At 42.3% G+C, this 25,155-nt stretch overlaps 1 protein-coding gene across 2 annotated transcripts; it reads right to left on the reverse strand.

Annotated features, from left to right (window-relative positions):
- Positions 1-1,599: 1,599 nt before the first annotated feature.
- Positions 1,600-23,698, reverse strand: LOC119500602 (neuroligin-4, X-linked-like). Of its 2 annotated transcripts, XM_037790420.1 has the most exons (10): positions 23,264-23,698; positions 21,051-21,975; positions 19,157-19,309; positions 14,279-14,464; positions 13,289-13,739; positions 11,817-12,030; positions 11,072-11,196; positions 6,930-7,539; positions 4,299-4,589; positions 1,600-4,072 (listed from the first exon to the last, which is right to left on the reverse strand). In XM_037790420.1, exons 2-10 carry the CDS (start codon positions 21,514-21,516, stop codon positions 4,031-4,033), a joined length of 2,538 nt encoding a protein of 845 aa, XP_037646348.1. In that variant the 5' UTR covers positions 21,517-21,975; positions 23,264-23,698; the 3' UTR covers positions 1,600-4,030. The 2 variants fall into 2 exon arrangements, with proteins under 2 accessions (XP_037646348.1, XP_037646347.1); XM_037790419.1 differs by having other exon boundaries at positions 1,600-4,589.
- Positions 23,699-25,155: the final 1,457 nt, after the last annotated feature.

Raw genomic sequence — 25,155 nt, forward strand, 5'->3', positions numbered from 1 at the left:
CTCATCTTGTTTGGTATTCGTGCACCGGACTCCTCTCACCCCCTCTTCTCTACATGATGGTTTGATCCTTGTCTGTCATCACCTGATTGGTTGCACAGACGTCATTACCACAACATTCAGTCACAGTCAGTGCATGGAGTGCCCGTGGCGTGGAGAAGATCATCCTATCATTCTGCCTTGAATTAATTAAAAAAAAAAAAAAAAAAAAAACGTCTCTCGGACGGAAGCCGAGAGGAGCTTAAAAGAGCAGGTTCTTTGAGCTGGCTCGTTCACGACTGACACATCACTATTCCGCAGGGGTGTGCAAGCTTTTTCATAAGAACCCACAAAATCATTTTTTATAAATTTCCTAGCAAATTTTTCAAATGAAAAACGGTGCTTGGTGTGAAACGGCTTGTCCATGTTCAATCTTTGTTAAACCCAAGTGGGTAAAACATCCCATTCCCTGCTCTGTTTCTCCTTCAATCTAATTTCACCTCCATAAAGTGACAGGTAGGCTACAGTACAAGAACAGCTGTCACAATGATCATTACCATGGACTCACTGGCCATGTCATATCACATGATATATTAACTCCCCACTGAAGATTAGCATTTGGAGACAAAAACAGCATTAAAACAGTCCAGTGAGGAATTTATTATTCTGACAAGCATCAGATTAATTACCTAACACTCAAACAATAAATGTTTGAGATTTAGTAGTTATGAAACGCCACCAAATATTACCTTGAAATAGTCTCCAGATGCTTCACATTCAGTTTTTAAATATTAGTCAGGTATTTGTGTACATATTCCGATCCCCGCCATCTGGACACATCTTACACACATTATTTCTGGGCTGCACTTAGCAGATGGACTTCGCCACCTCTATGGAATTAGACAAACAACGCATCCTGCTGAAATAACCTCAATCATGTTGCCACCATTCAAAGAGAAAGCCAAAATATAAGATGTTCAATTAAAATGTGCTTCTGTGTCCAAGTAGCTTTTGATTCAGTAAAAGGTAGCCCACCATGTGGGCCGTGGTTCTGGAAATGTCAAATTGAAACAGCAATTTTAGAGTGATTTTTTTCTGTTCTTGCTCTGGCTCCTCAGGTCCCTCTCTGCACACGTTGACATCAAACAAAAAAACACCTGGTCATGACTTGAACTCATGCTTTCTAATGTGTTGCCGGCCATAAATCAAATTAACTGCAGTTATATCTAGTTAATGGGATTAGAGCGGGGACACACAGTAGGAGACATCAATCTGGTCTGGAAGTCAGCCATGAATTGGGTTCTTTCACATCTCACAGGGTCTCCTCGGCCAGCTGGCAGGGGCTGCTGGTCCACCATGATTTACAGTAATATCTCCCTATTTTGCTGCAGTAAGGACTTCAGTAATTGTACAATATATGTATGCACTATAGAGCATAGCTAAAGATAAGATATCATTTCTAATTTCATATGTGTGCTGTGTATCACTGTGGCAAATTCTGTGGTAAGAAATCACTTTATATACTAAAAACAAGAGGATGCAATTAGCAAAAGCCCCCTACATCCCTTCTATATGACCACTACATATTCTGAATTAAGACATACAAGACATTTAAAATGCTCATAAATTGTAAAATACTGATATTTTTATTTTTCAAAAATGCAGCAGAAATGTTTTATGCTTGACACAATCCAGCCATCCGCTGAGTCAATAAACCCATATTATGAAATAAAAATATTCAGTCAATCAAACATCCGTTAAATGTTATTTTTATATCATTTTTGTAAAAGTTCTTTGCTTGTCATCCACAAATTTTTCGGCTTTCATTTTTCACATATTCTGTTGACAATTAACTAAAATCTCTCATGAAGAAGTTACTTAGGATGAGAGGAGGTTAAATAGGCCACACTGTGACAAAGCTGCATGGAGTCGCACAGATGAGGCTGGGAGGAGGGGAGAGGATGGGTTAGGGGAAGGAAAAGAGGATAAAACAGGAAGGTTACAATATCAGGGTTAGGGCCTTTGGTTAAATTACTGGTTAGGATCAAGGTTTGGGAGTTTGGGGTTTGTTGTTTAGTTCACATATAAGGTTTTTTATCTTTACATTAGCAACCACATAGTTTGACCATTTGTCATATTTTAATAGCAGCCATGCCAGTACCGCGTCTCGGCCACATGAATTGTCAATATGAATTGGTTAAAATTGATTTTATGTATGCTGCGAATCTTATTATGATGACACACAGCAGTAACCACCACCGCCCTCGAGCACTCGCTGTGAAGTCAGCAGGAAAAACCTCCCAACTTCTCTATGAAATAAAATCAATCATTATTTCCACAAGATGTTGGTGGTATTTTTAAAAATAATTAATTTTACTTCTTCTAAAAAGCATGTCTTGGGGAAAATATGGCTCCATTAGGAGGATATTAAGATTGTAAAAAAAAATGTTTGGAGGCGTGTTTGCCTTCAATGTCAAGTCAGACTATCACACGAAGCCACGCTGATCGTCCCTCATCAGCTCCACCCCGGCTCCACCTAATTAATCACATTTGGCTCTGAATAATTGACAACATGGTGGCAGGTAGTAAACCAAACTCCAAGCTTTAGAAATGTGGGTGACAAATCCATGTATTCCTACAGATTATGGGCGACACTGTGGAGAGATTTTCTAAGCTTTAACAATTCTTAGTTAAACAAGGTTTCAGTCAGCATTAGGTAGTTCAAGCAGGGGCTCTTCTAGAAATACTGAGGCCCCTGGTGTAAGGTAGAAAACGGTCAGACGAATTACTTTTTTTGGGGCACACTGCGACCCCTGAATCATCACCACCTGTCTGTCAGCGGAGACATTAATTAAGGTTATTAGAGATTAGGGGTAAGGCCTTTAAGAGAAATGTTAGGAACAAGGGGGATAGGAGAACGGGAAGGGATTAAAGGGTCAAGGGTCATGGTTTTTGGCTGGTGCTCAATCATCAAACCAATATTGCATTATATACACAGTACTAGCTTGTCATACGATGGTCAAACAAATAGACAGGATGGTGTGAAAATGTCCTATACTTCAACTACTAAACAAGTATCGAGATGTTTACACGGTTAAGAATTATTGAAATGACTGTGCATAGCCTTTAAATAAAGGTACTGTGTACATACTACAGCGGGTGAGATAGAAAGACAACCAGCCTTGCTTCAGGACACCTATACAATAATATAGTAATATCTGAAATGAAAGCAATAATGTGGTTAAATAAGTCATGTTTTTAATGCAAGAGCAGGTAAATGCTATAAATCATAATATATCATCTGTATCTTTCCATTCTATTTACAAGAGTTTAACACATAGCTGGTTAGAGTGATTCTTCAGTAAGTCTGACAACACTTCAGAGGCCCTTTCATCTTCTGAAGCTAATTTCTGTCTCTTGGCACACTTTCCGTTCCTGTGTTTTCCATATCACTCTATCTCACTTCATCTTTCTCGCTCCTAAATCCCTCTCAATGAAATCTTAATCTCTTTCCCACCACCTGACAAACTTTTCCCTCAGCTAATGTTGTTTTTTTAATCCCCTCTTCCTCTCTCTGTCTCTCTTTACATCCATCTCTCGCTGAAATTTGTTATTTTTCTCCTCAGCTTAGTTTGATCCTTGGCAGATAGGGCCTTTGATCTTTTAATGGAAAAAAAATGCTACATTCACATTTCACAGGTTGTTCAAGTTGACATCAGCAGTCTGTGTGTGTGTGGTACTTCTTAGCTCTCTGCATGTGCATCTGCTCTGCTCAGTCTCAGCGCTGCGTCGCTGTGCAGCAGCGCAGGTACAGTAGGAGATGTAAACTGATCCATGACTGACCCTTATGCCACAGCGCTCGTCCACTTCCTCCTCAGGTGTAGAAAAAGCAGAAGGTTTAATATCCAAAGCAGGTCTTGAGACATTTGATGGATGCCTTGGCTCGTCTCGTTCAAGGTTATGAGCGAATGATGCATAGAACTGCATCTCCCGGGATCCAGTTTGTCTTCAGGTCCCCGACATGCAACACACAGCTGTCTGTCTCTTCATCCTGTTACTGAAAATGTCTTTCTCTGTCACTCCGTCTGTAACAATCCTGCAGGGTAATTAGTAGAGGTATTTAAGTCTTTTGTTTTATGTGTGTGTGTGTGTGTATGAGTGTGTGTGTTTGTGTGTGTTATTTATGTGTGTGTATCTTGCTGCGGTTATACACGCGTGGTGGAGTGTGTGTGCGTGGAGATGTGTGTGTGCGGCAAGTGTGTATTACTATACGGGCTATGGTGTGTGTATCCCTGGTGCGGATGCCCCATCCTCATCCCCACCATTGATCCAGGCGTCATTGGGGTCATCGGCGTCGCCGGGGTAACGGGATGCGACCCAGGAGTCACGGGCAGCGATCCCGGGGTCAGAGAGGTCATGAGGGGGACGTCGTCGGGCGAGCGGCGCAAGGTGAGGGTGTAGTCGGGCGGGCAGGTGAGGCGAACGGTGTCCAGCGTGCTGTAGATGTCCTGGGTGTCCAAGCCGTCCAGGGCGTCCAGCGTATCCAGGGTGTGATGGTGGTGAGTATTGTTCCTCTCGTCTGCTGATGCAGCGTCACACTCCAGCTGTTTCACCTAAAAGGTTGGATGGTGGATGGTGGATGGTGGATGGTGGACGGTGGATGGTGGATGGTGGATGGTGGATGGTGGACGGTGGACGGTGGATGGTGGATGGTGGATGGTGGATGAGTGAATGGTTGATGATTAGATAAGAAGACGATAAAGAGTTAAAGCAATAAGCACTCAAAGTGATAGAAATGGAAGGAAATACATAGTCAAATCATCAAATCAATGGCTGCCACAGGCGTATTTCCATTATCCATTAATCTACCAATTATTTTCTTCACTTAATTCATATATTTGATAATCAGTTAAAGGGACAGTGTGCAGGATTTGGTTGCATCTAGTGGTGTGGTTGTAGATTGCAACCAACTGGGTACCCCTCCGATCACTCCTCCCTTTCCAAGACTGCGGTAACTTGAGCTGCCGAGTGCAAAACCATGGTAACGGCATTCGTCTCGCTCAGAGGCCATCCTTACCATAATAACACTAGCACAAGCAAAGGCAGTCAGACGACAGCTGGCGGTACCACATTTTTGCACTCTGCGGCTCATTCTAAACCAACGAAAACACAACAATACCTTATTATTTTATATCCTAAAATGTCAGATAATAGTGAAAAATGAGCATCACAGTTTCCTAAAGCCCAAGGTAACATGTTCAAATTAGATGTGTTGTCCAACCAACAGTCCAAACCCCAAAGATGTTCAACTCACAGTGATGTAAAACAGAGAAAAGCAGCAAATCCTCACAATTGAGAAGCTGGAACCAGAGAATGTTTTGTCTTTTATGCTTGAAAAATGATTTAAACAATCAACTATCAAAAAAGCTGCTGATTAATTTTGAATTAATCCAAATCCACTGTTATTATGGCTCGGCTATATGGTCAAAATCAATATCATAACATTATTAATATTTTTTCATGTCAATATATATCATGATATGGCAAATGTATGCATTATCATGTATAAAATAGTAAAAGTGAAATAAACTGTGTTCCACTGTTATGCATGTCATCACACAACACACTTCACTTCATGTAAACCATGAACAACTTCTAGCTCATTTCTAAATACCATCTACTTGAATTCATGTGAAATGATCATACATTCACAAAATGAAATCCACCAAAAATCCATATCTAATAATACTTGATTATCGCCCAGCCCTACATACTGTATAAATGAAAACTATTTTAATTTGGATTGGGTATGAAAATCATCATGTAAAAGTATAAAGGGCAAAAGCTGGCAACCACACCATCTGTGTGTTAGTATCACTGGCTTGTCAATCAAGCAAACACATCCCCAAGCAGACCTCTCTATAAAATCACCACCATGACTCATTCAAACGTGTGAAATTATATATTAAGAGTTTAAATTCTGGGAGTAGGTTGAGGGTTTACTCCCGTCAGATTTGTTTCAAGCATATAGCAGTCAAACAAATCAAACTGTATCGCTGCAATTTGTCATCATCATCTAAACCACTCCTGACTTATTCTGAATAATTTCTCGGTGATTTCTAGCCTCTGCAGAGCCGGCATGTTTTTTCCTAGTCAGAAGAATTGTGTTCAACGCCAGCATGCACAGTGCATAACAACAACCTATGTTAATACAGAAAGCTTGAATTTTCCTTGTCAGGTCTACTTGTGGTGGTCAAAAAGCTAAAAACACCACACAGAGACATTTCAAATAATAAAACACAATTACAAAAGCATCTGGGATGTCGAGCCACATTACTGTAGTTGACTTGCCAATTAACAGCATTTGTCAGCTTTATAAGAGATCTGACATTTAGCACTCACTGTGGGAGATTTCAAAGCCACTAACTGAGCTCAGAAGAGGCCAAATAGTCGGTGGATGAATTGGAGGCAATTGGAAGCAATTCAGGCAATTGGACACAGCCCACACATGCACATGCATCAAAACACACTCACAAACACACACACACACATCCTCACACTGATAATGTCTGCTGATGACAGGCTGTGTTTTGCAGAAGTGCTTTACTGGCAGCTTCTCCACTGGCAAGAAAGGAGTTCATTCAGTCAGTCACACACACACACACACACACACACACACACACACACACACACACACACACACACACACACACACACACACACACACACACACACACACACACACACACACACACACACACACACACACACACACACACACACACACACACACACACACACAACCTCCACTGGCATGATGTTACACTATATATTACTTTGATAATGTGTGCAATTATTGACAATAAGCATGATTATTTTAAACATAACTTAAATAAATAAATAAATAAAATGCACGATCAAGCACAATAAAAATACAAAAACACATGACTCACCTGTAATGACAGCAGTCCCTCCCCTTGCAGGTGGGCGGCGACGTCGGCAGGTGTGATGTCTCGTCTCGGGGGAGGAAGTGGACGTGGCCGCCGATGCTCCAGACGCCTCTTGTCTTTCTTGTACAGCAGTGCAGCGAACGCGAGGATGTTAAGAAACAACAGTGACGCTCCCACCGCGATCGTCACCGAGAGTTCCGTTGAGTAGTCCTCGTTCGGGACGCGGACGCCGTCTTCCCCTCCACCTTGGCCTAAAGCAGCCTCCGGCGGCTGTGGAGTTCCTCCTTGTGAACCCGGGTGACGCGTGCTGCTAGGTGGCCAACCTTTGGCGAGACGCTTAGTGTAAGAATAAGGAGTGTCATCCTGTGGAGAGGGGCTATGCGTGAAGGTGGACACCGATTGGAGGAGCTCGTTGACGTGATGCAAGTGAGGGACCAGCTGGAGCCAGAAGGAGATCTTGGTGGCGCGGTAGTGGTCTCTGACACGGGGCTTCAGGCCAATATGGAGGTACAGCTGCTCTTTAGGGGTGTACTTAGACCAGGCCACTTCTTCAAACCGGTTTGGCTTAGTGTGGATGAACTTGGTATCTTGAGGAACCGGCTGGTTTGGGTCACTGGAAAAGAGTGAAACACAATCAGTTTATTAAAAGGTACAGTGTGTAGGATTCGGCAACATCTAGTGGTGTGGTTGCAGATTGCAACCAACCGAGTACCCCTCCACTCACTCTTTCCTTTCAAAGACTGCGGTAGCGTGAGCTGCAGAGTGCAAGATCGTGGTAACTTCGTTCGCCTCGCTCAGAGGTCATCCATAGCATAATAACACTACTTTAGGAGCAACGGAGGTCAGATGGCGGCTGGCGGTACTACGGTTTTGCACTCTGTGACTCACGTTACCACAGTTTCACAAGCATGTCAGAGAACTACGGTGGCCTTCAGATAACATAAAAACATGAAATGCCCTATCTAGGGCCAGAGTTTGGTTTGTCCGTTCTGTGCTACTGTAGAAACACGGCAGAGCCACATGGCGGACTCTGTGAAGAGGACCCGCTCCCTATGTAGATATGAAGGGCTCATTCTAAGCTAACGCAAACACAACGACTCTTAGTTTCAGGTGATTATACACTAATGAAAACATACTTATGAATATTATATTCTATTTCTGTTAACAGATCCCCCGGAATGTTAAACACTGTTCCTTTAATCGCATGCGTTGGTGGTTATGTTATTTTTATATAATTCATAGATAACAAAAAGAAGAAATTAATCATTTGTGTGAGGCAAGACATTGATTTTCATCCCCTCTGAACCTGTTGTTCTACAAATAGCTATAATCATATAGAAAAAGATACACTGGGAAAAAAAGAACAAAGAGATATGACAAAATGAATTAACTCAGCAATAGTGAAGTATCTGCCAGCAGCTCTGAGCATTCTGGCAACATGAAAACAGTGTGTAAAAATCGAAATCAAATCACCAACATAATAGTGCAACCTAACAGCGATACTCGACAAAGGTTTAAATAAACCAAAATGAAATGTCCACCCACATATTTACATTCAAGGGTCATATTTTAAAAATAAAGCATTTCAATGTTCTACCATAAATACCAATATTTCATGCTTTTCAGTTTTTCAAATGTCAGAGACTTCCCAACAGAACTGCTGGAGACTTTTTCCCAGCTGGCTACCGTCCTCTGTGGGGGGGATATGACTTTCTCTCATACTGTCCAATAGTCTGGCACACATCTTTCTAAATCAATATCAAAGTAACCCAAGACAAAAACCAGTAGCGAGGAATATTTGCACAAAGCAAAAACAAGTTTTGTTTTCCTGTAAACATAGCTCAAAGGTGATTCAGTTGCGAATCATTGATTTGTTTTGTCCACTTTATATGCCTCTTACAAAACATTTCAGTTACATAATGCGCAGTTTGAAACTCCTGCAGTTGTGAAAGGATATTTGCTCCTCTAAAAACTCTCAGCTATCTTTATCTTCTTTAGTGAAGATATCCTGAAAAATCACCTCTTTGACACATACGGACGGGCGTTCATTTGACAATTTGCGACTGATTTGTGTCAGCAGCGAAAATGACATAAATGAAAGAGCAGCACATCTTCACAGACTTGCCAGTTACACGCTGTGTGCTCACTTGTCAATCAGCACCTTATATGAACAGCACAAAGAGGCAGCTAGCGTGAAGACCCACCAGCACGCACACACAGGCTGAGGATTTATACGCCCACACAGAGGCTTACAAAATATACATCAGGGAGCATCATATCCTCTCCGTTAAATTGAGCTGTCGCAGAGCTCCATCACCGTCTGAGGTGCTCTCAACCGGGAGAAATCTTTCTTCAGAGAAAGTTCCCCATTGATAATTGAAGTACGCACTGAAATCTTAACAACCCTCCTTGGTGATTTAGCTCTGCAGCTTGCCGTGGTGGTAATGACAACACAGGCTTTGGGCTAGAAACTGCTAACTTGATGCAATGTGATAGACTGTTTTTTCTTTAACGCCAGCCGGAGTGAAAACATGTAAGAGCGCTGTCCTAATTCTGCATGTTGTGAGATCGCAAGGCTCTACGGTGATTTAGATCAAGGTCTAGACTGCAGATGTCTCTGTAAATCTGAAGAGGTCTCGGTGGAGTGAGCCTCGATTGGATTAATTACTGGTAATTACTCACTTGGAGCGCTGCAGAAAGAGGGTCCATCCTCAACAATTACTTTTATCTTGTATATCATGTCAGAGTGGAGAGATAAAAGGTACTCTTATCAGCGCAGACTGTCGTCTTTTTAAAGTTTTAATGTGGATTCCTTCTACAACTGTAGTATTCTTAGCTACTGGCACATCATTTCACTTTCAATTTAATAAATTGGATCTCTAGAAGCTTTTTTCGCCACTGGCAGATGATTTTAATTTTGATTTAACATACTGAATAAGCTCTCTGTCCCATTGCACCAGTTTTAACCATAAATGACTGAATGAGGGTGCACAAAGAGGGAAGATTAATCAAACTGTGGCCAATCTTTCATTCTTCTTTTAAGGACATTACCTTGGCTTTCCTCAAGGACCTTTTCAATAGCAAGGCTTCTTTAACTTTCTCAGCCAAGGCCCGAAGAAGAAAAGCAATGTCAGGATTTTGACATGACAGAGAACCTGCGTGCCAAAATTAGGCTGCAGTGCTGCTTTCATGATTGTATCTAAAGTCTTCTCGTCAGACGTCTGAGACCTTTTGAAGGAAAAAACATTATAATAACACATCCTTCGCCTGTCAGCTCATTATTTTTGTTGCTCTAAAACGCCGGCGTTTTCCTCTAATGCATCATTAAATCTCAGCTTCGCTCACTTTAAACTTCCATTCCAAACGAAACGTAATATTTCTGAAAAACACTTTTTTCTTTGCTATTAAAATGTTACTTATCTTGATGGAAAAACCTGACAGAAAAAATAGATTTAGGCTGATCCGTCTCCTACAAACTGGCGCCAGTGCATTTTCCCCATGCAATATGAACATCATTTGTAGGAAAGACATTTGCTTAATGCTGATCAAAACCTGTTATCTTCTCCCTGTTGTTCTCTCTCTCTGTGTGAACCCTGTTACATTCCCCATAATCATGTTAACTATCAATCAGTCCGACAAATTAAACATAAAGAAAACGTATGAGAGAGGCACTATGCTGTTTGTCTTGATGACACCACAGACTTGAGTCTTGGCTGTCTTGTTTCGAGCGCGGAGGAGATTTGTTCCTGTAAAATGGAGAGTGAGCTGTCCACAGTTACAGCAACAACACTCTGCGTTGCCAAAACCTCGTCTCTCTGCAGAGCGTCAAAGATGGAGGATGATTTCTTACTGACAGCTGTGCACTTTCTTTCACGTTTTAAAATGTGATTAAATGGCCTGGCTTTCATTCGTTATCGAGAGAAATTTTCTGCGTGTGGGTTGGGATTAAGTATTGATAGCAGAAATTAGAAACGGATTTCTGCGTCTAAAGAGGCAGAAATAAAGCGGACTGAATCATACTCAAGCTGTGCTTTGTTTGGTCTTGTTTAGTGATTATCTTTTTATAGTATATTCAGGCAAAAAAAAACTCTTCACAGTGGGATTTTCCACAGAGTTTCACATCAGTGTACATTTAAATAGCTCACCCAGTCTTGGCAAAGTTGGTCCAGTAAGTCATGACAACAGCGCTCAGCATCACGTCGTTCTTGGAGAAGTTACAGTTGAACAGATCGGTGGGTCCCACCATGGGCACGCCGAACACATAGGGCACCTTCACAGACATACAGACACACATTTTAGGATAGCGGGAGCTAACAGATTACATTCATTCTCTTGACAGTAACCATAACTGATGCTGGTGAAGACAAATACTGCTTCATGTGCTGCAGTGAATCCAAAGTCACAAAATCCCAAACACCAACTACAAATGCATGCACACACACATTCAGTGCACTGAACATAAGACAAGCACACCTATACAAAATAAACATGGAAATCAAAAGTTTACTACTTTGTTACTAAGTCATAATAAGACTAAGACTAATCATCCCAGTGGTAAATATACAACAGCTTCGAAATCAGACCTGCGGTGAAATAAATTAAATGAACATTTCAAATATTTCACACTGTAGAGGATTGCTTGATTCCACTTATTAAGCACTTTGAACAAATCAATATGAAGCAGCACTTCACGGGTAATCTAAACCAAGAGGTCCTGATTCATCACATGAATATTTCTAAAATCTCTGAGACATTAGTCAACTTCATTTTTGCCTCGGCCTGAAGTACCCGAAATTCCCTATCTTTACTCCTCTCCTTGATATCTAATATCACTCCTACAACTGTCACTAATGTTATCTCGGTAAATACATCACTGTGACATCGGCTTACCTCGTCACCGTGGGCGGAGTCAGCCCAGGGCGGCGTGGCGTCACTCTGGCAGTGGTGGTAAAAGGAGTAGAAGTAGGTGGGGGATCCGTACTGAGCGTGGAGGTCAGCTGTGGCGATCGCTGGCGCCACCCATTGGTGGTCTGTGAATAGCGCTACCAGAGTCTTCCGCCGGGTCTCTGCGTTGTCGCGGTCCGCCCAGTCCGTGTACATGAACCTTTAGTGTATACATTTCAAATTAGTTATCAATTAATCTATAAACACATCTTTTACTGTTATTAAATTATGCAAAAAAATAGTTTTGCATAAAGGCATTACACTTTATAGTTTGACAAATACGCTTATTTTCTTTTTCGTGCCAAGAAGTGGACCCATTGGTTTGTGGACTACGTTTTTAAAGCATTGAGTTCAGCATTTTAGCCGTCGCAATCTTGGTTTTTGGCGGTCGCCATCTTGTTTTTTTGCAACCAGAAGTGAGAGAGGGGGTTGCTAACTACAATCGATTACTGAATAAGACATTTTTAGGCGATCAAAATGTTATACAACGCCGTGGTAGCAACCTGTCAATCACGGTAGCCACACCCTAGAGCATCCCCAGCTTTATGGTCTATTTGACTCTAAATGGGACTATAATTTACTAAATGAACATCATGCTGTATTGAAGAAGACTTGAAACTAGTGATTGAGACCATAAAGTCATGTTTACAATGTTTACTGAGGTAATGAATCAAGTGAGAAGTAGGGTCATTTTCTCATAGACTTCTATAAAATCTGACTTCTTTTTGCAACCAGAGGAGTCGCCCCCTGCTGGCTATTAGAAAGACTGCAAGTTTAAGGCACTTCAGCATTGGCTTCACTTTTCAGACCCGGAGGTTGCGGCCTGGTCTGTACACAAAATATGAAACTACCACCAGCAGAAGGTTAGTTTAGCTCAGCATAAAGACAGGAAACCACTCTCTCCAAAGCTTTAAAAAATCCATCTACCAACATCAAAAAAGCTCACTAATTAACAAGATATAGCTTGTATGATTAATCAATACGCAAAAAGAAATATCAAAACAAAAAACTTGTGGTTGGAAGTAATGTACTTTGACTATTTCTTGTTGAGTCTCTGCTAGTTGCCTGTGCAAAGTCACAATGATGTCAAAATTCAAGGATGTCACTACACCCGGTTAAGAAATAGTTCAGCACACAACCCTCCATAAAACCACAAATAGTCAATTTTACACTTTGGTGTTTGTATTGATCAAAGTAATGAACTATAACATGTTAATCAGTGAGCTTTAGAGCTCCTGGTAGATCGATTTTGTTACCTTTGGACAGATGGACAGAGTTCAGCTAACTATCTCCTAACTGTAGCTTTATATTTAGTGGTATCAATGTTCTCATCTAATTCTGAGCAAAGCAAACAAGTGTATTTCCCAAAATGTCAAACTATTCCTTAAGTACATTCAGACATTCACAGTCTCACTCACCTTATGCTCTCTCTCAGCGTATCTCGGCCTTCTGGGTATCCATACAAACTGTCCACAAAGTCTGACACCGCAAAGTCAAAGTCCTCAGCCGTGACACCGTCCTCTGAGTCCACGATGCCCTCCACAAACTTCACGCCCTCGCCCTGATTGACCCCCAGCATCACGTCGTAGTTCAGAAACTCTCCCTGCTCCATCAGAATCTGGGGGTCATCAGGTATAACATCCCCATCAATCACCGGGGCAAAAGCCGTGTGATACTTGGCCGGCGTTATGCTCTGCTCCACGAGTTCGCGATAACTCCGGCCCTGGAGGCAGGCGACCAGTTGGGTGCTGTCGTCGATGCCGCAGCCCACCCTCTCGCCGAGCTGCCTGGCGTACCTGCTGGGCTGGTAGTTGACGGCCCAACTGGCTAAAGCGCTGCCGCTCTGGATGATGGCTCTGTGGAACAGGTCTGAGATACACATGAACACACACATAAATACAAATATGGGTGTACATAGCACATACACACGTAAACATTTATAGATGCACCCACACAGGCATGCATGAATGCATCCATATGATTGCAAATTCAAGAGGATTGCACAATACATTTGCATACATAAACAGATCTAATGTTCCCACAGCAAGAAAACTCATAGACATGCATTATTCAGAAGGATGAGGGGGTCATAGTTAGAGCATCAGGTTCAAGTAGGTAAGGGTTAACAATTTAAAATAAAACAGCTCTTAGCTATATGAGTCAATAGCGGGCTGTATTATTCAGAGAATTCAAAGGCTTATTCAGGCATTTATACCAGTAAATGAAAGCTGTATCGCTCCACTGGAGACCATGAAAGGTTTCATAACCATGAGAGCTTTCACAGCACCCACCTGCCTGCCCACCATCATCATAGGCATGCCGCTGTTTATCTATACTCTCTGTGCATTTTAAAGTGCAAAAGTTAAACTGAATAAAGCACACAAGGCAAGCAGGGTTTTTGTTCTCACCCTCAGAGTAGTGAGACAGGGTGAGCAGGCTGACGCACGAGGCCCCGGCTCCGGATCCGAACACAGTGACCCGGCCCGGGTCTCCTCCGAAGGCTGCGATGTTCTCCTTCACCCAGCGCAGAGCCTGGATCTGATCCAGCAGGCCGTAGTTCCCTTTTGCCGCCTGGTCACCTGTACTGAGAAACCCTACAGGCAGACAAGAGAGGGAGATGTGAAGCTAAAAAAATGCTCTGTAGAGAATCCAGCAAGCTATGTATAAATAATGAGTCAATCAAAAGATTTGTTTCCCTGTCGATTTTTTTGGAAAGTCATCTTACAGCGTACAAACAAACAGGAGCGCACAGGGAGGTGATTCCCACATCATGGCATCCCCACTGTTAAGATCAATTATGCATGAGTTTTATCATCATAGAAATGATATTAATGAAAAACGATGTGCCTCCCCTACAATCCCTCGAAAATTGGATTAAATCAACAAGGTACATCCATATTCATGTAAGTGAAAATCAACTTACACACACACACACGGACATAAACCTACACACGCATGCATTTACAACCGCAGCTCTCCCTTATTCCCTTTACTGCTGACGGTGTTCAGTAAACAAAAAGGATCCTAATGGCTCACTCCACCACAGTATATCTCATTACTGCAGGAGCTAATTCCTCTGAACCTCAAGCTGGCCATGAACACATGCTGTAAGAGTATAATGAGCAAGAAAAGCGACGCTGTTAAAATAATACATTTCACCACCTATGTGGAATTTGTCTGGAATTTCTCTCAAGTAAAATAGACATTATAAGGAAATTGCTCGTAAGAACAGTTTCAGAATGGCTTCCTGTTAGGGCTGTCAATCGATTAAAATATTTAAACACGATTTATCGCACGATTGTCCATAGTTAATCTGGATTAATCGCAAAATTAATTAAAAATGTACCTTAAAGGTAGATTTTTCAAGTATTTAATACTCTTATCAACACGGAAATGAACGAATATGCTTAATTTATGCAAATGTATGTATATATTTATTATTGGAAACCAATTAACAACACAAAACAATGACAAATATTGTCCAGAAACCCTCACAGGTACTGCATTTAGCATAAAAAATATGCTCAGATCATAACATGGCAAATTCAAGCCCAACAGGCAACAACAGCTGTCAGTGTGTCAGTATGCTGACTTGACTATGACTTGACCAAAACTGCATGTGATTATCATGGTGGGCATGTCTGTAACGGGGAGAGAGTACCCATAGAACTCATTTTCATTCACACATTTTGAGGTCAGAGTTCAAAAATTGCAAGTTGCGTTATTGCCTGAAAGAAATTAGTGACGTTAAAACTGCCCTACTTCCTATATACTGTGTGCTTTCATATGTTTCAATTTATATTCCCAAATTCCAGCAGGTAAGATTAGCAAGAAAACATTTATGTGCATATTTGTACACTGTTGTGTATATATGGGCTCACCTCATGTATCCAACTTATGACGACAATAATGAGGAAGAAGAAGAGGAAGACACTGCTACTCGTGATGATGGATGATGGTGATGGCGATGGTTGTGGTGGTGGTGATGATGGTGATGACCGTATTGGAGGTGGTGCAAACACAGAGGATGGAGATGAAGACAAAAAAGAAGCATGTGGGATTGGCTCTGCTCAGCTCGATATGGTGATTACTGCTGTAGCGACTAGTTTTATCCCCAAGGTCAGAATTAAATCGTTGTTTCACCCACAAAGCAGATGCAGATTTTATGCCATCATATAAAATCAATATCTAATGAAAGCCTTAAACGCTTCTAAAATACAGAAAAGACAGCATGGATCTCCTAAACTCAGATCAATACTTTTTTTTAACCTTTTTAACATGAATCCAACTCTACTCAGCTCCATTTTCAAAAACATTCTCCATCTAATTAAAGGACAACCCAGAAGCGTCCTTCCCTCTGGAAGAGAAATATCTCTCATACAGTATTAATCTGATTTGTGTGCTCATGTGATGTATATATAAAATGTGCTAAAACTGCATAAAAAGGTAGAAAACTGAATAAGTGCACTAAATAATTAAGAGAAAAAGCACCACAAGAATTCTTCCTTTGCTGTTGCTCTCTTATATTAATTGCATTTTGATTGATAAATCTGCTTACAGTTTATCAAAAGCCTTGTTCAAATACATGTATCATGTCGCTTTCTATAACATAAATCCACAGAATCAAGTAGATTAAAGAGATAATGGTATGTGGGTTATATCATTTGTAATATTGATGAATAGGCTAAATTAAAACATACTGTATTTGCACTTTTTATTAACCTGCTGGCTCATTTTAATTAATCTCTTCATATGAATTATTAAATAGTGGGTACCTCCTAATGAGAGTGAGGGCATAGTTTAACCCAGCCAATGGTATGATATGATATGCAGCTCGTGCATCTGACTTAATCAATATGAAGGCATGCTGTGCTCACACAAACTACTCTATATTCCGTGTAATACAGTAAATTATGTCTCTGTTTAACAGTGGCCCAGCTCAGGCTTTGCAATTTTTTATAATTACAGCAGCAAAAAACCCAAATGCCAGGATTCTAAGATATTCTATTTATTCAGCGCATTGTGCTTTGCATAGCTGAACTAAAATTAGAAAAAAAACACAGGGAATCAGATTTTGCCTGTTCAGAGAGCAATGAGTCAGAGAGTCATGGAGGTAAAAAGGATCAGATTTGAGTCAACGCTAGTAGTGGAAAAAATTGGCTTCAGGGGGTTTGTTTCCACTAGGGACACCCACACTGAACATGTTTCCTCTCAAAAAACAAAAAGGCACTCTGGGTGAAAACAACTCACTAATGGTTTTCACATTTCATAGCTCGCTGAAGGATTTAATAATCCAGATGGTGAATATAACGTAAATGTAAAGAAACTATGAAGAACAATGTCGGATAAATCCTTATACATCAGACCGGCACATACGGGTGCTTCGCAAAAAGTCAAGGCCGCGGCCCCTTTTGGGGGAAAGAATACTGAAGATCCCATAAACTTCAATGCAATTAGATGTGTTTTTGGATTGTAATTTTGACAAGCTCGTCTGCATTCATCTCTTGTTCTCTTCTCAGCCCATAAATCAACCGCTTGGCTATTAACAGGTTGGTTATGTAACTGTTACAGACAACACTTGGCTTAACGTTATTCAAACAAATATGTATAAATGTCTTTATAAGCAATATCCGGCCACTGTGTTGAACGGGGGAAGACTGGAGAGACACGGCGTCGATCAACCTTAATTTATTAAGGTTCGCGAATGCTCAGGTTCAAGCAAGGTCGCAAAATAATTATTAGACATGTGTATAAAACAATCGACTGTATAACAAGAAATTAATGCATACCAATTTGACAAAATTACAATCCAAACACACGTCAAATTGCAGTGAAGTCTATGGGATCTTCGGTTTCCTTTCCCCCAAAAGGGGGCGCAGTCTTGACTTTTTTGCGAAGTACCCGTATGTGCCGGTCTAATGTAGTGTTGCAGGGATGACGTATTTTTCTAGACCAACCGGGAAGTTAGCATCGCCCTGGTTCCCACAAAAAAAAGTCTGTGGGATTTTTCGATTGGATTGTGGATTATTGCAGAAAATAAGCTCTGTGGCAAACAAACATTTATGATACTTACATATTTTGTTTAGCAAGATAATCTCCACAAATGACAAATGACAACTTTTATGATTTTTGAAGTGTGAATGCAATCGCCAGAAGTAAAAAGCTAGCGTTAGGCCATAAATGAACCACACCACGGTTGCATGAACGCGAGTATACGCAACGAGGCTGTAAAGGCGGACGACTCGGCATGATGACGTTTAGTAGTCTCATTTAGCCAGTAGGATATTTACTGACGTATTTTATATTGGAGAACAAAACGTTAAAATCTCTTAAACTTGTGTTAACCACAGACCTTATTTCAGGCATCTAATTAAAAACCCATTAAAAAAAAAACATTGACTTCCAGACGAGGGAACCGGAAGTGATAAAACGCTAAGTCATTTCCTGGTTTTAGGACTCATTCCAGCACCACTCTATGGTTAAAAGAAATAGCATTTACATTGCATCAATACTCTAATTACTTATAGATCTTTACTAATAAATACGTCACCCAATATAAACCTGACAACCCATAGCAAAATAAAAATAAAACTGAATACGACAAATAACAACACTGACTGTGTTTATAAGAAAACATTAGTCACTCATACAAAATCATGAATTCATATCTAACTAGAGTATAAGATTTAATGATGTCATAGACTAAACTTGCATCTTTTCATCCCACACCACCTCCTCTTAGCTCCTTCGTCTTCCTTCTGCAGCTAAATTCCCAACTTACATACTAAATGCACCAGAGATGTCTACATTGCATTTCCAATTATTATCCATTCGTCGCCCTTTAGCCTAGCCCCCAACGTGAAGTAAATGACTATAGAGTAGGTGCATGATACCGCAGTGATATTATCAGAATACCCAGAGCACCGTGGCAGTAATTGCACTGCTACTGTTCTTGCTCAAAGGGTGGAGAGTGTCGTGTTGAAGCACAAATACAGCCATTTTTTAAAATGTTTCACTGTAGATTGCTTCCTGGTCGCATGCACCCAGAAGGAAAAGCATGCATCTATCAGTATATTCATTGGTTGTCAAGATATAGGTATCTCTATTGCAGAATAACTCTATGCTTTACAGTAACAGTGTGTTAACAGGCTGGGGACATGGGGGCGTTATTTTGAAATGCAGCTGCACCCATACTACAGTAAAAGCATATATATACTGTACTGGAGTGCTCAGCAAATGACATAGATATAGAAGATATATTGGATATAGAAGAGATTTCATTTTACCCAGTACTCCTAGGCGATAGTTGAGGGTTATGACAATGACGTTGCCGTAGCTCGCCAGCACGCTGCCATCCATCATGTTGCCAGTGCCTTCTGTGTACGAGCCCCCGTGGACGTAGACCATCACCGGCCGCTGACCCCCCTCCTCATGGATGTCTGGGAAAGAGAGAGAGAGACGATGAGATAGATAGATAGATAGATAGATAGATAGATAGATAGATAGATAGATAGATAGATAGATAGATAGATAGATAGTTTGTGCTTGAGTGTAAGCACATATCCACCCACCTTCCTTCTGCCTCCATTCTGTCTGTTGTTTGAATATCGACTGTATGTGCGTGTGTGGGCGTGTGTGGGTGTGTGTGTGTGTGTGTGTGTGTGTGTCCACCTGTCCATTTGTATGTATCTCAGCCTTTAATCACTCATTGGGTTTATACATACAAAAAAGGCTGCCATGCTTCGTATCTCCCTACCTTCATTTCTCAGCGGGTGGATATAAATTGAGGCTGTGAGAGTGTTCATGCTTGCCATTCTGTGTGTGTGTGTGTGTGTGTGTGTGTGTGTGCGAGGTCACATGCATGTGTATGAACCAATATGTATGCATGAGTGAGTCTGTGTCCTTCCCACTTTCCTCCACAAGTAAAGGCGTAAACCCCTTGGCGACTGACGCAGGTGTCTGCATACTAAGTGTTGGTTCAACCAGAGGCGTGCACCGGTGGGTGGGGGGTTGGAGGGGACTGGGCTCCACTTTAAAAAAAAAAAACTTGATTCATTTATTTAACAAGGGTATGTCTGTGCCCTGACAGGACACTTCCATGTTTTAATCACATGTCACAGCCTAAAAGATACCCTCGAAATCACCTTGCGGTCATCCCAAGGTTGGCCGGTGCCACTCTGTTTTCACCTTACATGCGAAAGCACTTAAAACATGTCATCCTAATTCTGACATACAGGCATGTTTATTCACCCTGATGAGAGAGGCCTAGTTCCAAACCAGCCCCTACACCCTCTCTCTACCCGCTTCCGCTCCGTTTGCGTGAAGGGTCCGCCATATTAAGTGCCATTCCAGCGGGTAATGGAAAGTGGGTTATGAAACCCGCCAACAGCGAGCCTGCATTGATGCCGACTTAACCAGTTGCACCTACTGATGACGTAAAACACCTTTTTGTGTTCGTCATGGAACACGCTCCAATGTCGGTTCACTGTGACTACCTGTACAAACATTAACTCGTAAACAGGACATTATCAACTTAAAGTAAATAGATTGTAATTAGGATCAAATATACTCTTGGCTAGTCTAGAAAACAGTAGACATGTTCATTTGATTGTAAAGTGTTGAATATTTATACATATAAACAACATATATTTATCATTTTTTTACCTTTATCAGCAGCTTTAACCCCATAATTTATTATATCTTCAACTGTGCAATACTGACTTAACAGTACAATCAATTAGTGCATTAATTGAGCTGTGTAATAATCTGGTTTACTCTGGTATTAACACTGCATTTATTCATACACTGCATTTAAACTAATATGTATTAATACTATTTTTGCATTTTTACAAAATGAATGATAGATCCTATTTTTCAGCATTATTATTGCACTGTTGTTATACATATTTCTTATTTATAATTTCTTATGATTTCTCTATGTTTATCTATATATTTCTATTCAATATTGGGAGCAAAATGTGACTCCATTTCCCCCCGGCGATCAATAAAGTATTTCTGATTCCGATATTTATTTATTTCCTTGCTGGAGAGAGAGAAGTTCGTCCCGAAGTGGCCGCAGTATTTATACCCTGTGAGTGTGACTACAAACGGAGTGGGAGGGTGTAGGGACCAGGATTTGGAACTGGGCCAGAGTCTGTGCACACCGTTGGGTTCACTCACCTTCCTCAGTGGGCACATAGATATTGAGGTAGAGACAATCCTCGCTCTGGTGAGTGAGGTACGTCGCCGCTATATCCAGGTTAGCCGTGAGCCAGGACGGCATCATATCTCCCAGCATGCTCCTCTCATCCAGCGACTGCGGGCACACGGGAGCAAACTGCGTCACGTTCCTTATTCCAGGCCAGGGCAGAGGAGGCTCGGGCGCCTGGAAGCGTCGGTCCCCCGTCGGAGGCCTCGCATACGGTACTCCCAGGTACTGGATGACGGGCCCTAGGAGGTCGGAGGGCAGCGGGGTCAGGATGCCACGGATGCGGCCCTGCGCCGTGGAGATGACGGGCACGGTCTGCTGCGCCGATGAGGAGGATGGATAGAGGGAAAGGGAGAGGCAGAGGGAGAGGAGGAGGGATAGAAACCCGAGCGGGGAGAGAGAAGACGAGGGAGTCCTCCTGGTCCTCAGCTCGGACATGATGGTGCGTTCGGGGGGATGCCGGGAGATGAGGGATGGGAAGGGAGGACAAGGGGCCTTCGGGAGGGCGAGGGTTTCGGCTGTGTTGACCCTTCAGAGGTATCCAACACTCACACACAGCTGCTGCTCAGCTTGGCCCATAGCACACATGCACAACACACACTCCTGACTTGTGCAAACAACCTTTTCCTGTTGTGTGTGTGAGTCAGTGATTCTGTGCCTCTGAGTGTGCGGTGACTCAGTCGGCGAGTCCCTTGAATACGTGTCTATACGTGCGTGTATGTGTGGAAGTCTTTAAGCGAGTGTGTGTGTCCTGGACCGGCGATTTAAGCATGTGTGCGTGTGTGTGTGTGTATGTGTGTGTATGTGTGTGAGTCTCTCGTTATGTAAACAGTAGCATCACTGTTCCTCTGTCACTCTCTCCTTCCGGTCAACCCCATAACAAGCCCAAACCGCCTCCTGGAAAAGACACAGAGGCAGAGAGAAATGGAAAGAGAAGGAGAGGAGGATTTAATTAGTCTTCATTAGAATAATCACAGCGTTGAATAGATAAAATGTCACACACACACACACACACACACACACACACACACATCAGGAAAAATAGGCTGTGCTACCTCGCTGCTGTTCCCGTTAAAAATAGATATGAGAGCGATAGATAGGGCAAACGAGATGTTGTCCGCTCAGCTTAACTCGGTGTCAGACTGTCAGGGCTGCTGTGTCACACACACACACACACAGGAATGCTGTATGTGTGTGTGTGTGTGTCCGTGTGTGTGTGTATAGCCGCAGACATATGTCACATCCTCACTACACACTGTTTCACAGATCACAGGAACCTGGTTGGTGGGGGTGTGGAGGAAGGGATGGAGAGTCACGTCACATGCTTAATTAAACCCTGAATACACCACGGGGCTCCTGACCTGCATGTAGCATAAGGTAGGAAGCCTGTGACATACACACACACACACACACACACACACGCGTTGTTCACTATCTCTCTCACACAGATGTATGCACTTCTTTATGTCTCTCAATAACACACACACGTTTTTCTCTCTTGCACACACTTTCTTGGGTTTCTCTACATGTTTACACACACTCTCGATCACACACACACAGACACACACAGCTGCTCCCCAGCCTGCTATCTCTCTCTCTGAGGGCCTAAGGGCAGAATATTAACACACACACACAGAGAGAGAGAGAGAGAGAGAGAGAGAGAGAGAGAGAGAGAGAGAGAGAGAGAGAGAGAGCAACATCAATTTCCATGTAATCACACACACACACATGCATATCCATACTAAGCAGCAGAGATATTAGAGTGCCACAATGATCAGCACCAGCGCTCCTCCCATGTTAGATTGTGTTGGTGTCGGCTGTCCAAGGTGCTAGTTAACATTCCGGTGGTGATCACACACACGCTGATGAATAACCCTCCATTTATCAAGGCAAACCCCCTCCCCCTTGTATGTTTTCACACAGAAAAAGATAAAAAGCCGCGTCGCATTTTTATTCTAATTAGAAATAAGGAAGAAATAATTAAAGAGCAAGTGTGTAGAAGAAAAAAAAAAAAAAAAAAAAAACGCATGAATATCCTGACTAAATCTCTGTCGGCTCTGAAGCTGACTACGGCAAAACACACACACACACACACACACACACACACTCAGTCAAATGCAAACCTGCATCCTCGCTGCAGTAAAAAGACAAAATGTAGGATGTAGGATGTAGGATGTAAACGTACCCAGCCGGGGTGAGAGGTGTGAAATCCCACGGAGCATGTTCCCGTTCCCGTTTCACCACCGCAATGTTCAGCCTCGTGTTTTTCGCTGCTGCAGTTTATCCGACGTGCCCGGGATGGGATATTGGGAGATGTATTCCTCTGCTGCTGCTGATGCTGCTGCTGCTGCTGCTGCTGCTGGAGGTGGTGGTGGTGGTGGTGGTGGTGGCGATGGTGCGTCTCGTGGTTGGGAATAAACCCCTAAATAATAAACAAGAAAAAAAATCCAACAAAAGATGGGAATGAAAAAAATATTAGTTGTTGTAAAAATGTGTTTCTCAAAAGATTGCAAGGCCCAGGACGTTCAAATGATCAATCTCCCTCTCTTCCTTTCTTTCTCCTCCCTCCCCCATCTCTCTCACTCATCCTCCCTCTCTCTCTCTCTCCCTCTCTCTCTCTCTCCCTAGATGCGATTGGACAGTGTGGCAGGCAGCAGCTACTGATCCAATGATACGCACCTATAGCTCGGTGAGGAAGCGCAGACTGGAGAGAATGGAGGAGGAAGAGGAGACCTGTGCAGGGAAACACAGAGGAGTGCACACCATTACACATTGGTGCATAAACACACATGGCTACACACACACCTGTGGAAGGTGTAATTACACATAAAAAAAACAAATGCACAGACAAAAAATGCATGCTCACACAAACAAACCTGCAGCAAACACACACACATCTTGCTGGAGTGCACAGTGACCTCTTCAGGATCAGAACAGGAGATTCTGTCTCTATTCAGCTCTCTGCCTGCAAGCAGCTTTCTTCTCCCTTAGGGCACTCACTGTGTGTGTGTGTGTGTGTGTGTGTGTGTGTGTGTGTGTGTGTGTGTGAGTATGGTAATGCAGTGGGTCTGCAGTCGCTACTAACTGTGTTTGGGAACACTCCTCACGTCAGCACAGCCCGCCGCCGCCGCAGCAGCAGTAGCATTCAGAACTTTCTATTCCTCTCCTCCAACAATCTTCCATCCACCCATCCATCTCTTTGTCTGCCCGTCTGCCTCTCCGTCTGCCCGTGTGCACTTGTTTGCTCATTCCCCTGTGATGCCCTCCGCTCACGTCCCCCTCTCCTCCCTCTCTTTTCTCCTTTCCCCCTCCTCCTATAAAGCAGGTCGTCTGAGCATCTCTTTTTTTAATAAGGCAAAATAAAAAAAAGGTCAATTTGCGGAAAGGCTTTATTTGTACGGATGGGGTTTTGAGGGGTGATTCAGAAAGATGACATTGACTTATATTCTAAGCTTTGCAAAGCCACAGGGCCTTTCACTCATTCTTTCTAACCGAGACGGCCAAAAAAAGAACTGTATGAGTATCTGAGGCTGTGCTCTGCAGGCTCATATCGGATTAAAAGGTTAGGGTTGTAGCTAGAGGTTAGCCCCGTACAACCCAAAGAAGTTATCAATAACATCCGAGGAATAACTCTGAAGCTATGAATGTAAGGGAGCAAAAATAAGCAATTTGCACTATCTGGAGGCATATCCCATCTTCTCAGTTGAGAAGGATAAATAGGGCGTCACAGGATTTGAGACAAACAGCTCAGAAAGATTCTCTGTCATGAATTCATTTGGAAATATTATTCAGCTGAAGTAAACATGATGATTTGGGAGAGCTCGGATACCAAAACTCTATTATCTGGATAAAAGGGACCAAAACAGACCTCTGAGTTGGATTTGAAATTGATTTAGGGGCAATAAGAAGGTGCTGGCAATACCTCAGTTCATAGATAGTTTATTTCCTGTTGCAGTGTTTACTAAGGTGAGCAGCTGACAGGATGTGAACCTGGACCCAAGCTGTCAGATTTAAACACAGACCTGGATCTGTTAGGACGGCGAGCCCTCGTATTTGGACGTTGGGACTTCAGGGGAC

The sequence above is a fragment of the Sebastes umbrosus genome, chromosome 13 (assembly GCF_015220745.1).
Source record: "Sebastes umbrosus isolate fSebUmb1 chromosome 13, fSebUmb1.pri, whole genome shotgun sequence".
In the NCBI taxonomy this organism is placed as follows: domain Eukaryota; kingdom Metazoa; phylum Chordata; class Actinopteri; order Perciformes; family Sebastidae; genus Sebastes; species Sebastes umbrosus.

What these genes read in the sequence shown, in the direction of transcription:
- LOC119500602 (XM_037790419.1), bottom strand. Translation starts at nt 21,516, where the DNA reads ATGTCCGAGCTGAGGACCAGGAGGACTCCCTCGTCTTCTCTCTCCCCG. An exon ending in CTATCGCCTAGGAGTACTGG is followed by an intron (nt 14,465 to 19,156) that starts GTAAAATGAAAT and finishes GTCTGCCTGTAG; the next exon opens with GGTTTCTCAGTACAGGTGAC. An exon ending in ACTCCGCCCACGGTGACGAG is followed by an intron (nt 11,197 to 11,816) that starts GTAAGCCGATGT and finishes ATGTCTGTGAAG; the next exon opens with GTGCCCTATGTGTTCGGCGT.